Source organism: Aythya marila (genome assembly GCF_965140915.1).
Source record: "Aythya marila genome assembly, chromosome: 2".
Taxonomy (NCBI): domain Eukaryota; kingdom Metazoa; phylum Chordata; class Aves; order Anseriformes; family Anatidae; genus Aythya; species Aythya marila.
Window position 1 is genome coordinate 16236842 of NC_139043.1, and position 17876 is coordinate 16254717.

The 17876-nt window shown below is 40.3% G+C and overlaps 1 protein-coding gene across 15 annotated transcripts in view; it reads right to left on the minus strand.

Moving 5' to 3' along the window:
- The window catches only part of SVIL (supervillin), a gene marked incomplete at its 5' end in the record, with an annotated part of 136158 nt that overhangs the window by 61398 nt on the left and 56884 nt on the right, over positions 1 to 17876 (minus strand). For 14 of the 15 annotated variants that reach the window (XM_082752162.1, XM_082752170.1, XM_082752158.1 and 11 more), the window contains 2 exons: positions 2090 to 2181; positions 7346 to 7412. Coding sequence is in view for 9 of the 15 variants with exons in the window: in XM_082752164.1 (XP_082608290.1) it covers positions 2090 to 2181; positions 7346 to 7412 (159 nt within the window). Of the gene's footprint in view, positions 1 to 2089; positions 2188 to 7345; positions 7413 to 17876 lie in introns of those variants that run through there. The other variant, XM_082752159.1, reaches the window with a different exon arrangement.

Here is a 17876-nt window from a genome sequence, read left to right on the forward strand (position 1 = left end):
TATGTTTTTGCTGGAAGCCCTCTTTGATAATAGCAGAGCAGACACATGTTGATAAAGTTGCAGACATTCCAACACATGCAAATTTTATTTTTAAATACACAAGCTGTAAAAACTGAGTCAAGCTTTCCAAATGTCTCTAGCAGAGGGTGGGGATACACATTTATAAAGCTTGCTCACAGGTATAGGTTTATAAAGTCTGTGTAAAGGTAGATCAAAATGTACCTGCCACAGGCATGCTTCCTCAGAAATCATAAATAACCATTGCAACACAGGTATAAACATTTTAATTTTGAGGAAAATCTAACACACCAATCTTGTTCCTTTCTTTTCCTCTCCCCACCTGAAGAGGTGACAGTTTACAAACTAGCCAGGGGTAGCTTTTACCTTCTGTTTATGCTAGCAGAGGTATGCTAATACACTTAATGCTTCATTGCAGGCAGCGATGTGCTAGACTCTGAACTTTAGTTCAGTCCCTGTCAGCTGAAAATTAAATATACTCCTCTCATTTTCCAACACATGCAAATGTGGACCAAAGTTAACCCCTGGATGGGGCAAATAGCCTCGATTTTCACAAGTGCTTGGACTCAAGTAATGTAACCATCAGCTCCCATTACTAACTTTTGTTGGAGTCTAGCCTGATGCCTTTATTACAGGAATAATTTCTTAGGAAAAGAAGAGACATTCTGGAATAGAAACTAGTTCACTGAGAAGCGACTTACGGAGAAAATTTCTCAAGTGAAGGCTCTCACAATTAACTTACTGCTTGCTCATCTTGGCCAGCATGACTGTGAAGCAAAGCATATGGAGTAACGAGGGGCTGTTTATTCTTACTGGCTGGTGCTCTCATGTAGTCTGTACTGTATAAATGCATATAATTTTATTCTATGCCACTATGCCAATGAAATCTCCTTCTAAACATTTGTAATGATTATACTACAAGAGCAAGCACATTACTTCAATGTTATGTTGGAAGAAGTAAGCTGAAACAAACGACACAAAAGAGAAAGCTAGTTAGTTCTGTTTCACTGGGATTAGTGCATCCAGCCCTGTATTTTGTGTGAAAAGGGTAAATACCATCAGTTTTAAAAGAACACAAACAGAGTTCTAATCAATGTTCCAAGATCTACAATGTGCCTGAGCAAATGGAGTATCTTTACGCTGCTTACATGGAGCTCTTCCTAAAAATGCCATCCTTTATTGGTCAATAACTACTTCCAAACAGATTGTGATTTCCTCTAAATAATTCAAGAGAATTTCAATTCTCTCCTCTCCCTCAACTGCATCAGAAGATAAAGATGGCAGTAATGTTTTCTTTATAAGTTATTCAAGGTAATATTGAAATTTGAAAACTAACAAAATGTACCCCAAAATGCACAAAAACCAACTGCATTATTTCTTTTGTAGTTTAAAGAGAAAAATATCTAATGAGGGACACGATACTTGAGTTATTTTTCTTGCTTGTAGACAATGTTATGTTAGAGCTTCCAGTTCTAGAATAATTGGGCTATTGTGAAATTTACTACCTACTGTAAACAAAGTTTCTTGGATGGCTCAAGTCACAAAGCTAGCTACAACCCACCTGCTGAATTGTTTAACAGAGTTAGTCATGAGTGTTGGGAATACCGCTGGTCTACTTTTCTCCAAAATGGTCTCATTAACAACAATATATACCTTATGTAGCACATGCAAGATTAAAATTATGTGTATAGTCAATTACTCATGTAAACAGTGATTTTACCAACCACTGAGGGTGACTGGAAAGAGCTACGACTGCAAGCCAAGTTAATGCCCTTGAATTCAGTACTAATCTACTTAGATCACCTCTCTGAAGTTTTGAATTTCAACCACTTTTTAACCTATTTAAAACTAGCTAAACAAAACTGAGCCTTATGAAGCAGGGACATAACAAAGCCTTGTAAAAGAGCATTGTGATCCATCCCATTTCATCCCCTATCATACTTCACAAGGAAAACCCATTGACAAAACAGCTGTGCTCAAGTGATTTTAACTGTGCTGTGCACTTGAATAGACTAAATTTCTTATGCTGTTAAATTACCACTTGTGTTCATAACATGTCTCCCTTACCTACCTTTTGGAAGTACTGCTAAGAGATTAGCATCAATATCCTTTGTGCTGTTTGCAAGTTCTTCTTTATCTTCAAATGAGAACTCCTTCTGAAAACTGAAAGCAACATCTGGTTTACAGAACTGTGGCTGTTTCTGCTACAAATCAAATAAAGCCAAGATGTAACCAATTTACTGCAAGATATTTTAGCAGAGATACTGAAGAAAATACTTTCCATAAGAACGAAATAAGAAACAACCCCAAGAAACTCACGAAGCCAAACCTAACATAATTTGAAACTTATTTGGAACTGACTATGACACATTTTTGCATTAAATTACTGACCAGAGACTGCTTTCAAAATGCTCTACTAGTAATTACATTTGAAATAATCTACGTAGAATGATTCTCCATAAATACTAAAACATATGTCATCAGATCTAGTACTGTATGTACACTACACCTAGAAGCCTTCTGCATGACTGCCCTGTTGTTGTTACTGCTCTGATCTCTGGATATTATTTGGCTCATAATACACTGATACATGCAGGTCATTCAGTTTTATACTTTATCACTTCAGAACAGAAAAAATGCCTATTTAGATAAGATAAAAATCTCTTTAAATATGTTCATTAAACATACAAATTCCAACTCTCAAATGGAAGTGTTGTGATGGTCTACAGCAGATGCTAACCATCTACAATGACTTTTTTTTTTTGGAAAGAGTGTTTCTCCTCATGGGTAAATAAAATTAAATCTATTCTCCATTTATTAAAAATGGATGAAGACCTGCTGTATTCTGCCATTATGACTTCTAATCTATCCCGATCAGGCATAGAAAAAAAATGTACTAGTCTTAAGATCTTCAGTAAATTATGTAGACAGGTTTAACATATAAATCCCCATAGTGATTCTAGGCTCTTCATTTTACCATGGAAGTGATGCACTGTACAAGTTGCTGTCATTCTGATAAGATAAATTACACAGCCTTACTACTGGAAAATCCTTTCTTAGGACAATTTTTATTTATTTATTTATTTTTAAGCAGCTGAATACCCTTTCATCAAGGATATTTGTTAGAAAAGAAGAAATTGCCTTTTTTTTTCTTTTACTCATTCCAGACGAACATTTCTAATTGAAAACAGTTTTAAATACAACGACCGATAATATTTTACATTAACTCCAAGAAGTATTTGCTTCTTAATCATTTACAAATAATCTTCCCTTGTAAGAAGACATTGTGGTGAGAATTAAACTCTTGAAATGTCTATAAGGAAACCGGGCTGTGTCACATCCAGGCACCATGCCACCTGCTGCAAATTGTCTCCAAGAACTGCACTTAAAGAAATTATTCCAGGTGCTGCCAAGAGAAGCAATGCTAGCCCCCACAGAACAGCAACAGCAAATAGAAGATTAATAGTGGCAATAAGCTGTCCATTACAGAAGACTGTGGATGGATGCATCCAGGGTGAAAACACTTTAATGGAACTTAAAAAATATGCATCATGTAGTGGCCACAAGCAAATGGGTGCATGTGTCATCTGAGACTGGGCAGAGACTGAGACAATTAACTGCAAGTTTTCATGTGCCTAACCCCACATTGCAAGCACTCATGGCTTTTATCAGCCTCACAGTATGTTATTTTCTTACTGAGAACCCCGAGGTTGAGGGACTAGCAGTTTCCATCTGAAACCAGTTTCTACTCCTTTTGGCTGAGGATGACTTTGAAAAATGTGAATAAGACTGCACTACGGCCATAAATCAAAATCTATTTTGTCAAAACATTTGTATTACTTAAGACTTGTCTCAAAGTGTTGAGGGACCCAACTTACGACTTTTGAATACCTGGGGTTTATTTGGCAGCCTCTCTGATTGCTTCTGTAATGCTTGTGACAACAGTGCAATACCTCAAGTTTCCATTAACACAGCACTCCCAACATTCACTCATAAAGCAAAATCCCAATTTAAATTAACTGTGCACTAATATCCACCGCTGTGCCTGCGTCACATGAATTTCCAAGGATAAAACCATACAGAATCAGGACTGTTACTAGTCCATTGGTTGTATAAAAGACTGACATTATTGGATTGCTTGTGGATCTTCAACAAACTTTCAGAAATTATAAACTAATTAGGTTTCCCCTCGCCCTTCATTCAAATTGTTCCAGGGACTCTGAAGCTAGAGAGCCTTTAATCATAGCCTAAATGTCTTTCACTGGGTTTACATGCATTTGTTCTCTTGCCAGTGTACTTGGTTACCTTACTTCTTTTTAACAGAAGCTTTTCACATCTACAGAGTTTCCTCAAGGCAGGCTCTCCATTTCATTGATCATCTTTAAAAATATTCTCTACTTATTCTCAACTTTAACTAATCTTTTTTTCTGTATATGGTGACAAGAATTGGAAAGTCTTGATTCCAGAGCTGGGTCTTACTAGTGTCTTGCAAAACCAGGAATTCTAATGGAGAAAGCATTATTGTATTTTTTATCTATATCTAGATGTATACATCTAATGGAGAAAACCAGATGAGTGCTGGGGTCTACAACATGCTAGCCTTTTTATAACTACACTGTATGGGTTGCTCAATCCTGCATGAGAAACTAATATGCCAAGGCTTTGCTTTCATCAGTTGCAAGTGACAGAAAAATTTATCAGCCCCCAATGTACAACTGTGCACTTAGTATTATTACATTACATCCCTTTTCTATTACTCAAGGTCATCCAGTTCTTCCTGCATGTGAGCTCCCTCCTCCTTTGTACTGAGGGTGGCTTCCAGCCTCTGCTCACTGGCAGATTTCATTCAAGTTCTTGTAATAATTACAAACTTCTTACATTTAACCCTTGCTGGGCTACATGACATCACAGGTTACTTACTTTTTGAAAGTCCCTTCACAGTTTCCCTTATGCCCTTGTTTCTCCTTCCCCTCAGGACAGACTTTCAACAGTTATTCACTTATTTTAATCAATAGCTGTTTTTATATAGTGACCATTTTATCCACGGATTTTTTGCTTTTCCTCTTCAGAGGCATTTTTGCATGCCCACTTGTTCACACTGGCACAAGTGACATTGCTTGTTTTAAAAATTTACACAACAGAAAAAAATGTCTTCATGCATCTGATGCATCAGTTACATTGCTTTCACTTGCACAGAGAATTCAGGGACAGAGCACTGTTCTGAAGATGATACAGTCAATCCAAGCAATTGCCTATTTATAGATACATATATAAAGTTAGTTCTAAAAATGAAAGTAGGTGTATTTAGGACATGTCACATATTCAAAAAGAACATTCATTAGGAATCTAAATTGAGTCAAAATGATGATGGAGTAATTCCAAGTAGTTTTAAAAAAAATAATTTCAGGAAATTATTCAAAAGGGTTTTTTAAAAGTATCTGCTCATAAGTAATTCCTCAGCAAGACTTCCCTTCTTCCCTCAAAGAGAGCTAGCTAGAGATTTCATTGTTTTATTAGTTTATCTGATAATGGAACATTTGGATCATCAATTTTGTTGCTTGTACAAAGTCAGTCAGACTTAGATTGCCAGGTATACTGTACCTTCAAACTCATCAACAGCTCTATTTTACAAGTATCTCAACTGTATCTACTCAACTTCATTTTCCTTAATTTCTTGTGTCATGTTACAAATGTAGGTGCAGATTCTGACCAGCAACATCAGGAGCTTCTGCACTCCACAGCTAGGCTATGAGCATTCATTACAAAAATAACTTAAGGCATACTTGGGTTTCTCTAAATCATAAATAAATAAATAAATAAAAACAGGTTTTAGAAGCATGAAAGACTGTCCTCTTCTTAAAGTCCCTGATAAAACTGGTTACTAAAAGGGCTACTCCTCCTTGCCTGGACTATAGCCCATGAGTATGGTTCATGAAATACAAATCAACAAGCTTGTTTCACATGGCATTTGCATGTGGTTCGGCCTCAGGTTGCCAAGGAACTCATACTCCTCAATTTTCAAGAATTCATATGATTTCCATTAAAACACAACAACATTTTTCAAACCTCAATAGTTTTTCTTTAAAAACAAAGTATAATATGGCAGCAGTAGAGTATCTGACAGTCTCAGGTTCCCAAGTGCAAGCTCTTTCTATACATCAGGGATTCCAATCTGAAAACTCCATCTGCTGCAGTAGCAGCATCCAGTTTCCAAATAGCTGTCCCACTAACCTAGTTACATGCCCAGAAGCAAGCAGAAGTTTGATCCAAATGCCACCAGTAACACGGCTCTGCCATCTGGGTTAAAGCTATGGGATATACTGAGATTTTGTGATTGAAAGACATACATGACAATCCACTTGTGCGCCTGCCAGGTAGGTGCTTGGCATGCATTATTCTTCTCTTGCTCTACCTCCAGGAGAACTTCCTTCTCTAGATTCTTAAATAAATAACAGATCTGCTCCACAGTTGCATCCTTCTCCCCTGGTCTTATTTTAATTTTCCCCTACCTGCCTTTTGTAAGACGACGCATCTCCTACACCTATTCCCTCTCTTTCTCTCCAGTGGCTAAGAGACACAGCATGGCAGGGAATCAGAAACTCTGAGGAAGAAAGGTGTGTGCTGATGGGGAGTCCCACCGAGAGGATGCTTGCAAATGTGAGTCTGGGTGAGCCAGCAAACAGCTGGTTTCTAGGGCAAGGGACAGCTCCCAGCTCCCTGACCTCCCCTGTACTCTGCAATTTGTGAGTCCAGCAAGCATGAAGGTGGAAACCAGAGAACAGCTGGAGTAAGGATGGGAAAAGAGAGGGAACATGACCTGCCACCTTGTTTAACTGTGAACTACGTCACCTTACCCAGCCTCGTGGAACCGTGTCCTGAGACTGCAGGCATGAGGCAGCAGTGCCCTGCATGGAAGCAGACCCATCACCCCCCAATCATCCCTGTGAGGTCCCCTCCCATGGTCTGAAAAAGCTGTCTGCACAGCTGGAGAAGTAATTTTGACCACCTTAGTTGTCAGACAGATCAGTTTTCCAAGCTGGTTCACTAAATGTCTGTACTGTGTCCGTGCCTTTTAAGAAGAGAGGGGCAGTGCAGTGGCTGGAGGCTGAGTGCAGAGCAGGACTCTTCCCTTGGCAGTACCTGTTGTAAATTTTCACACGATTATTTAGGAGGCAGCTGGTGTTTTCAATAACTGTTGAGAGCATCCACCAAAGCTTGGTCTTATGAGAGGACCAAGAATCATCAAGTAAGTGTAGATTCAAGCAATGACTGCAAGTTACAGTTATGCAACTGCTCATCTTCACTAGGAAGACAAACGTGACCTTACCTTAACGCTCTCTTCCTTTGGAGCAGTCGTGAAGGTTTAAATCTAACTGTGTTTCCTTTGCCAAAATCTGTGAAAGAAAAAAAAAATAACATAGTGAAGATGCTTTAATAAATGGGGAACTTTTAGGAAACTAGCCTATATAGTTTCCAGTAATAGTCCTTTTCCCCTGGCAAAGGCTGTACAAAGGCCTTGCCTCTAGTCAAAGGAGCATAGGCTGGTACGTCCAAGGTGGGGGTAAACCAAACCTTTGCAAAAATAAGTACAGGCAGTAAAACATATGGGCAGTTCCATAAAGTGGTGAAGCTTCTACTGTTCTAATCCTAGTATTCAGTGTAGCACTGCAGCCTGAGGCTACCATTTAAACTGCTTGACTCAGTTTCCCTGCTTATAAAATGGCCAGTAGATACATTTATAAAGCACTCTGATAATGAAAAATGCAGCAAGCAGCAAGAGCCTTTTTGGCTGCAGCCTAGCAATGCTATAAAAACTGCATATTCACTGCAGAAATCAGAGATGCCCAACTGAAGGTTTGTTTCAACATTATCAGACCATCCACGACAAAAATATTTCGGAAGGTTGTCCACTGTTTGGAAACTCCCTTTTTTTTTTTCTGAATAGCCTTAGGACTTGTTTGTTATCAGAGTGGAACACGTTACATATTTTGCTGAGAGCAAAATCACAGGAGATACAACCTTAAACTCAAGAAGGATGTAGTGGATTACAAAACCACCAGTTCCCAAACCTCTCTGCATCAAAGCAAGCAACAGGCAATCTCCCATCTCTCCCCCCAGGTTTGACTTCTTGAATTTTTCAGTCAAGAGCATCATCCTTGGGTCTGTGAATGACCAGCAGGAAGCGGGACCAGTGCTCCCAGTACCAGGTGCCTCCATTCAGCAATGCTGATGCTATTAAGAGACCTTACACAACTGCTAGCCAGGAAGCAGGGCAGCCTGGTCTGTAACTGCTGTTAAAAAACACATGAAGCTACTAAAAATGTACTCCCAATGGGAAAATGGCTTCGGGTCTCCATCTGCATTAAGTCAGCTATCCCAAGACCCAAAATTAATAAACAACTGTTCACTGACATAGTGATCACCTTATTTTTCAGTCAAAAGCTTCAAAACAATTCAAAAGCAGTGGCATTCCTTTTACTGTAATGCAGAACTCAGATTTAACTATTTCAAGAGTTAACAGGCCAAAACATTTTGTAATGCAGAGTTGTTATTTAAAAAAAATAATTTACTTTGCAAGCAAAAAACATCCTAAAATCTAGGTAGGATGTTTATTATTTTTGCAAAAAAGGGTTTAATGAAACTTATTATAGCTAACAACATGAGTCTTAATTTAGAAAATGTATCTTTTCTCTATGTCTTTCAAAACTTTACTCTCTCCTTTGCTCTTCCACTTCTTTCCCCCTGCCACCTCACCAGGTACACAGATTTAAAAATAAATAAATAAAAAGATAATTTTAACAGCTTTATAAAGAGACTAAACTATGCAAAAGGACATTTTTTAGGCATTTGCTACAAGTCACTTAAAAATTTCAAGCACTTTTGCTAATAGCTTTCTTCAGCTTTAATAAGCAACTTTTTCCTGTTTTTGTTAACATTCAGTTTCTCTTTCCAAGTAAATGGAGAATAAAGCTCGCAGATTACACAGAAACATCTTGTCAGGCTAAAACAGAGTATTTTAAGAAAAACAGTACGAATGGTATATAAATCACTGTATTTTACATTAGAACATTAAAAAGCAAAGACTACTCCATAATGTAAGTATCTCTAAAAAGGCCAGCTTTGCATTACTGTAAGACCAGTATGCAATAATTTAAAAAGCCCAGCTCAATATCAGTTTAGCTAATCAGAACCAGGCATACCTTGAATTTATAGCCATTCTAACGGGATAACCACCCATCGTATAGTTTTTGGCACTGAAACAGCTGTCCACCATGAAAACCACAAGTAGACCACAGAGAAATTCTCCCTACCCTGGCCAAAAATAAAGAGGGGATGTGAGAGGGGAAGAAAGTAGCTTTCATTGCTTCAGTGGGAGAAGGGAGGGAGAAGGGCTGCGAAGACGGGGCAGACGAGCTGTTCTGACTTTTGCTACCCATTAAGCACATTTTGCAATATTCATACACACCACATTCATAATGCCTCCAAAACCTATTAAAACTCTGTCGTGTTTCACAGCGCAAGCTGCTCCCTTCCGACACACAAATAAACAGAAAACCCAACCAGAGAACTATGTTCTGCTACACAGTTTTGATATTTTATGCATTTCCTCCTGTTCTAATTAAACCCCATGTGGGAGGATTAAAGCCCAATAAAATTTACTCACTATAACATGGAAGCGTTAAAATCAAATACAAACACAGGAGAAAAAGTAAAACAATTCTACTTCAAAAGAAAATAAATAAGCCCACAAAAGAAGCATCAGTTTAACAGTCTGATTTCAACGGTTAATTTAAAAAACCCTCACAGTACCTCAGACACAGAATGAAAATGATTGCAACAGCATTTTCTCCTTCCTTTCACTGAAGAATTATAAACATACAAGTAACCCCACTAAAATCATTTTAAATACTTGTATTTAGGAGTATATTTACTAAATCAAACTTGCTCATAAGTTTAACCATTTGGTTGGTCTAACTCTCCCCCCCCCCTTAGGTACAAACTACCAGATAAAACCACTGTCCATATCCAGATTAATACGTAGGAAATTAAAAATGCTGAATCTAAATATATATATATAATATATATATATATATCAGATACAACCTTCCACTGTTATCTAGTATATTTAAAGGCCCTAAATCGGTAGCAAGCTAAGCTAATTAGAAGATCCATCTAATCGGATCTTTCAAAAGTGTCCTTTAGGAAATAATGAAATAGCCTAGGTGACTAACTGAATACTGATCAGTAAAGTAGCTAATGTAGCTGTAGGAGAGCCAGTCAAACAATATTTACACATATAAACACACGAGAGAGATTAAAAGCACGCAAATGAACTACATTTTCTCCTATCTACTTTGAACTCTTACCTTGCTCTTCAGAGTATTTAACATTTCCCAAATAGCTGGAGATCCAAGGATTTCTGAACATGGTTGCACAAACAAAGGATTCAGCAAAGAGAAACTACAATAGCAGCTAATTCTCCACCAGCCACAGCCCTTAGGCCTGTCTTAGCAATATCGTGTAGAGATTTTTCATAGCACAGGACTGGAGCTGTCAGGCTATCGCGTCCCGGGGAGTACAGTAAATGCATAGCAATAGGCTGCAAGCTGGAGCAGCTCAAGCCAGTAATCAGATTACAAACAGAAATTAGGCACATGAATGCTAAAACAGATTGGGCAACGGTGATTGGAAGATTTATAATATTACCACTTCAAAGATCCAGCCAAATCACACATTATATTCCTGCAAAATGAATGCAGAACCCCTAAATCTTCATATTTAAAAGAAAAAAAAAATCCTCCAAAAAGAGGAATAATTTCTTCCTATCTCTGACCAGGATAAACTACAATGCTTGCTGAAGAAAAACAGTATCCAGGCTGCCAAAAAATGGACTCTGTTAATCATATCATTATGCTAAACGTTTGCCCAACTATTAGTTGGAACGTTTAAAATAGACAAGATTTATGGATAACATATGAGCAAAATTACTGGTGGGGGTGGGAACTTAAGAACAGACACCGCAACTCAAAATATTTTAATTTGAGACAGAAGGTGTAAAATTGCACAAATACTGTCTGTCTAGCTACCATTTTTTTATTTTTTTTTATTAAATGGAGTCTATGGATTTTGGATCCAAGCGAGGAGTCAGATTCCTTTTGGAAAGTCTGGAAGTGTTTGCTCAAAATGGTGCAATAACCCTGGCTCCATCTTCCCCACCAAACTACCTGGTCGCCCACAAAGCACGTTAAATACCTGACTGGAATAGATCCACATGCCTAACCCCATCCAGCCAACTAAAGGCAGTGACTGCCTGCTAGCTTCCCTGCCCCAAACACACTTCTTCCCTTCAGAAGGATTTCAGCCAGCTTTGGTGGAAAACTCGATGCAAAGCTGGGGTTGTTGGGACAGGGAAGAGATGGCCTAGAAACACAGGACTGAAGTTCTTGACTTTGCTTACCCGTTTGTATGATATCTGGTATAACAGGACCCCGATCCATGCTTGGAACAGACAAAATATAAGCAATAATGCTGTTAAAGAGACTGGTGAACCACAAGTGAAAACCATACTCTCTCAAAAAACTACTGATTTTTTGTTGGCTCACCATGAAGTTGTGTTTAGTCTGTCTAGGTCATCATAACTACAGCTTTTTGCGCAAAGACAAGTTTTTGCAATGGATATAAGAATATGCACTCCATATTGTCTAATGCCACTGCTATTTTTATTTATTTTAAAATGTGAATAATCTTAGAGTGGCCTTAACAGAAGCACAAATATTGGCTGTGAGCCTTTCAACCATACAGAACTCCTTAAAGCAAGAGTAGCCCAAGACTTGGGGCCTGTCAGTGAAGCCCCTGATTTCCCAAGGAGTAATTCTGATCAAAAGTATCTGAAGTTATGCACTGTATTTTTTTCCCTTTGCCTGTAACCTTACTGGCTCTGGCATTTAATTCTAACCACTTCACCACATTAACACAGGACAGGGGCCCAAACACTTACTCCCTCTGGACCAGCTGTACTCAGGCCTAGAAAATATAAAAGCGGTAACAAAACATGTCATCTGTCGACATTTAAATTTGCCATTAACCTGAAAATCCACTTTATGGTCTAGACATTAAGTGCTGACATGCTTAAAACACACAAACGAGACAGTGAGTGCAGAGATAACAAAGAAACTGCTGGTAACACCCACTTTGGACACTGTGGACCAGTATCTGTGCAGGTGAACCAATAAAAGATAGGCCCAGGTCCAAAAAGGTCCCTTCTTTCTGAACCCACCCTGCTTATGTGAATACTTCTTGATCTGCTGAGTGGATGCGTTACTACCTGTAGCGTTTTTAAGCACCTGTAACTCATTCAGTAAACAGTAAGGGAACTGTTTTTCCATGAAGTACAGATAAATAACACTCATTTGATAGATCTCATGGCTGCGATCTTTAGAAGGGTTGGAGAAGAAGTTAGATCTGATAGCTGAGCTGATGAAACAGCTCATGGCTGCCCAGAAAGCAAGCCCTACCTGCAGGACCTCTGCTAGGCCTTCACCTGTCTGGTGAATGAGGTGCAGAAGGTAAATCACACAGAGCTGTGGAAAGACATAAAAACTCCTGATACTGTGCAATATCTGTGACCCCAGAGTTACTTCTGCTCCACCAGAGTTACTTCTGCTCCACCTCAAGACAAGGTGTATGTGCCAACGCTGCTTCCAATATTAAGTCTTAAAGTCACGAGGGTCAAAGGGGTCTGCTGTTGCAGGAGAGGTCTCAGTACTGAGCCTTAACCAGGTTTGGGAGTGGAGAAGATACCTTGGTAAGAACAGTAAGTCAGCAGCATCAAAGAATGGTATAAAGAAACAAAGTCTAGGATTCATTTTTTTGCTGCTTGTTTGGAAACAGAAGGTTTGAGAAAAAGTCTTTTCCAGAAGAGAAGAAATCCATCTCCAAGCACTTGATGGAGGAAGGAGGAAGAGTATTTTCTCCTTTAAAGCGATCCAGCCTGCAGGACCCAGAAGTATGCTGAGCCAAACAACGTTATCAAGGCTGAGTTACAAATCAGTAGTAATGTTCTTGTCCTCCCTGCCATCATTAATTCTTGAGCATTTGTGGCCTCCAACATAAGCAAACAAAAAAAGAGAACAACAGTTCAGCTGTTGGAAAGGGGGGCAAACCCAGCTGGAAGCTAAGTTTGCAGTCATCTGGGCAAAGAGCTAGAGGTTAAGCATGCATACATTTCCAATCTGAGACTGCTCATGAAAGACCAGCTGGCAGCTAAATGTTGTTCTGAAGCTTCCCACAGGAAGAGAAGGAAAATATCTTCCTTTTGTCTGGCAAAACTAATCATTGTAATCAAAGCTGGAGTTTAAACGGCTTGCAAAGCTGTTCCCAACTAACAGGGCTGCCAACCCCAAAGCATTGAAGAGTTATGAATCAGGTCTCACTAAGATCACGTCCTTTTTCTTTCTAAATTTTGATCGCTTAGGAATTTATATTTAGATATGTTCCTGTGTGATAAGGAGAACCAGATACTTTGTTGTGACTCTTAGTTATCATAAAAACAAAAATCAAAGAAGTCCATGACAGCTGTTTGAAGGAAGTCTAAAAATAAAAAAGTAAAAAAAAAAAAAAAATCAAGAACACTGAGGGGGAAAAAATGCTACAGTGATTGCAAAGAAACTTTACCTAAATAGCACATTTACTGAAACAGGATTCTGAGCAGCATGGAAAACTGAGATGATCTATATAAACAAGATGGTGAAATAATATTTGCATCCACACTTCATGCATAGAGGTCTAAAGGAGCTCATGAATTTTATTCCACTGCTCTGCTCCTGGACAAGGAGAGAGTGCATTTGGAATAGCAATACCCTGCGAGCTGTGTTGAGATCTGAGATGCTGTGGATGATCTCAGGAGGGTTAAAAAAGAGGGCTAGACCAGCCCACTCTTTTCCATCGCTCCACCTGACCCTTCCCAAACTCCAGGCCACACACCCACCCCAAGCACACCCTGCCACTTTTTAGCATGCAGACTTGTGCTTCCAAAGGTAAGTGAGAAGGTACTGAAAGAGCCTCTCCTATTTCCCCTTTCCCCCACCTTTCAGCAACTTTTGCCAAGGCAGAAGTGATTACAAGAAGTAATTTAGCCCCAAATTAAAATATATGTCAAAAGTCTAACAGAAGATCTCTTAAGTAGCATAATCACTTAACAGCAAGTTATTGTCTCAAAACATGTGCAAGTATCCTTGCTTACAAATACAGGATGCATCCGGGATTGGCAATGCCGGTCAATTTTTTCCTCTCTTCCCAAATCCCATGTACATGGGCAAGCAATATTCTCATTTCCTAAAGGGAGGCCATTTGTACAGATTTTTAAACCAAGATTCCTGACATGTTACCATCCCTCCAACAGGAATCAAGTTTAATCCTTTTTACTTTGCTTTTTCTCATTTCCACTCTGCAACAGGTTTCGAAAAATGATTCTGTCAAGATGATGCCTGCTGCTTGACTACTGATCATGTTTTGGACAAGTCTTCAGGTAAACTTCAGCACTGTAGCACCTGTATGACAGTTCAAAAATGGGTCACATGCACAGAGAAAAAAAGCTGATTAGAGTCATAAAGAAGACTAAAATTTTTGAGTATAAGGTGACAGATTTGTTAAAAAGAATATGGATTTTTTTTTTGGTACTGAGTATTTACTCTTGTAATGGGAAATGGGAGAATGGGTATTTTCCCATTATAAAATAATAAATACAATAATAAATTCCAATAATAAAAACAAAAACAAAAAAATCTTTCAGTGTCTGATTACTATTTCAGATTTAACAACATCTCACTCAAACCATTACTTTTAGTAGTGACTTGCTCCTAGAAGGAGATTTTGGTACCCCTCAATCTTGTAACACATTTTCAGAATAGGAAAGGTGAAGGTAGTTTCCCCAGATAATCCCACATCTTGTATCACTGTTCACGAAACCGTATGTCAAGACTGTAGCAAATTTAAAGATCTTCAAGGTCTTCCTGTTTAACAGTAGGATAAGCCTACACCAGCTCCGTAAATGAAGTTGAAAGGCCACACACTGCTCACACTTCTGTAATCAGATAGACCAGTGAGGCACACAGCTTATCCAAATTGAGTCAGACCCATTTGTCTGTGAGACTGAAACTGTAAAAGAACACATCAGATGTGTACCCTGCCAGGGTCAGGGACGGACTTAGCGAATGGCTGGAAATGAGGGAGAAGGCAGGATCTCCTGTCCCAGCAGTATGGACAATCTATGTGACAAAGCAGCCCAAGGACTTTGAGGAAGAAGCGTTTTACCTAGCTAAATAATGACTAAGAGCATTTCACATCATGGCCCACTGTAAAGGAGCTGTGGCTCAGATTGTGGAGGCACAGGGTCTGCCTCTGTGAACACCATACAACAAAGTCTTGCCACAGGCAGCAGCTTCTTGTTTACTAACACAATGGAAGCTGTTGCAATGACCAAGGGTGCAAGCTTCTTTTGGGAGAGACTGCCTGCAGGGCTCCTGTCCTCCTGACAAGTCATTGGGGTTTCTAGGACAGGTTTTCCCATCTTCTGACACTTCCAGTCTCTTCAGTCTCCTGAAAACCTTCCAGCAGAGTGCATCCTTCCTAGCACAAGGCTGCCTCCTTCCCTGCAGTGGCAAGTGGCCCTGGGCAGCAAAGTGACACTAAAAGCACAGCTACACTACAGGGCTTCCTCCTGGCTGCTCTTGAACTGCATCTTTGCTCGCAAGTAAAAGCCCAATAAGGGAGAAGAGAGCAGTGCATACCACAAGAAAGAATTTATAACAAAGTTCTTTGGCTGTTCTCAATAGTCATCTAAGGAAAGCGTCAATTTTGTTTACCACAATGATGTGACATTTCACAGGCCACTTAACACTCCTGCATATTTACCTTGAAATATAACCATCATTTTTAAGCCTCAGGCAGACAGCAACCTTGCACACACCAAACCTATGACCCCAGCTCCCATCCTGTTTATAGCATGTCGCAATACTTTCTCAGAAAATTAAATATTCAATAAAGGGAAAAAAAAAAAAAAAAAGGCTCTGTTCTAGTACTGATGGTCAAGGTGGGCTAGCTTCGCTACCGGTTCTGTCACTGAAAATAATGTCACTGTGAGTAAGCACATGTACAAGGCTTGATTTTCATCCAGCACAGCTAAGCAAAAATTCATGAGGAAAGAAAAGCTGGTTAGCAGTGATGCTGCAGTTCTGGAGCAACTTGTCTAGGGAGCAGGTTTAAATTCGTAGCAGCTAGGACCTTATTTCTTTATTGTCCTCACACGCTCCCAAGCCCCCTACAAAAACCCCAAGCGTGTGCTGTGCTCGGCAGGGCACCGATCACTAATAGCGAGGTAATCACCAGTCGGATCTGAGCAGCTTTACCAGAGCTGCACAGGAAGCCTGCGCAGCACCTGGCTGTACTGCACTTGACAAGGTCTGGGGGGATTTCACTAAAGGAATAACACACAGACTTTTTTTTTTTTAAAGCCTTCTTCCACATAAAAGTCAGTTTTTATGAAGTGGGTATGACGAAACCTAGTCAAGTCCTGGTCTGTGTGTAGGCAACGGGTGCCAGTATTCCCCTTCTCCAGGGACCAGGACTGCTCCTTTAGCCAATAAAATACAGCTTTCCAATAAAGGGCATAAAATCGCATGAGAAGAATGAAGAAACAGTCCTGAAGTAACACAAAAAGAAAAACTCATTCCTCTTTGTTCAGGTGTCTCTCTAAAAGCACACAGCACAATAAAGAATGAAAACAGGCTTCTAAGAAAGGGCACAGCAAAGCACTCGCTATACGGAATAACAACACAAATCTCAGGGTTACAGCCAAGCCTGTTAAAAAACAAAAACAAAACAAAAAAAAACACTCCAGGAAAGGGAGCTGCAGCTATGAACATTCACACAGCAGGGCTTTTTAAGCCGCCTCTAGCACGATTCCCGGTGTCTGCCACACGCAGCTCGGCGGTACTGGGTCGCATCTCCCGGGGTCTGGGCTGGATTGGATCGGGGCTGAGCGCTCCTCACCGCCATCCCGCATGATCTGTCCCCAGACACCGCCACTGCAGCTTGCCTAATAAGGCCACACGCGAGTTGAGTGGCTGCCTTGTAGGTCACCCTGCACTCTCCTGCCTCCCCAGCCCTCCTCCGCCACCCTTGGGTGCCCAGGGCGAGGGCCGCACCTCAGCGCGGGGCGGGAGAGGAGGCCATAGCTGGCGGCAGGGGGGAGGCAGCACGGGCAGCACAATCCTGCTGGCAGCTCGCCACGCAGCCCGTTTGGGGATGGCTGGGCCGGAGAAATAACGGGGTTTCTCATTACGTGAGCTGCTCGGAAGTAGGCCAGCAGCGTGGGTATAAACAGCCACCTCCACGGCTCCTGACAGCAGGCAGGTACTTGTCGAGCAGGAGAAGCAAATGAACTAGATGAAAGGAAGGAGCAGACGTGCATTTGAACAGTGCTATTTAATTATTTAGCACTGTTGATCAGTTACAGTGAGACTTGCTGCAATTCAGACAGATGGCTTCAAAAGTAATGATATACTCTCCCCAAAATAACTACCTGGCAAAAAATCCACTCCTGCTGCTTGCTGCCTCGCTTGTAACTCTGACAAGCTTTTCCTTCACACCTGTCCCAGGGTATTTTCATAGAATGGCTCAGGTCAGAAGGGACCTTAAAGATCATCTAGTTAATCATCACTAAGCATCATTTCAAGATGCTCGATTTGGACACCGTCCTGTCCTCAGGGTCTGCAAGGAAAGCAAAGAGCCTGCTCTGAGGCTGGAGCCAGCAGGCAGAGCGCGGTCACCTCCACGTGCTGCTGCCAGCCCCCTCCGGG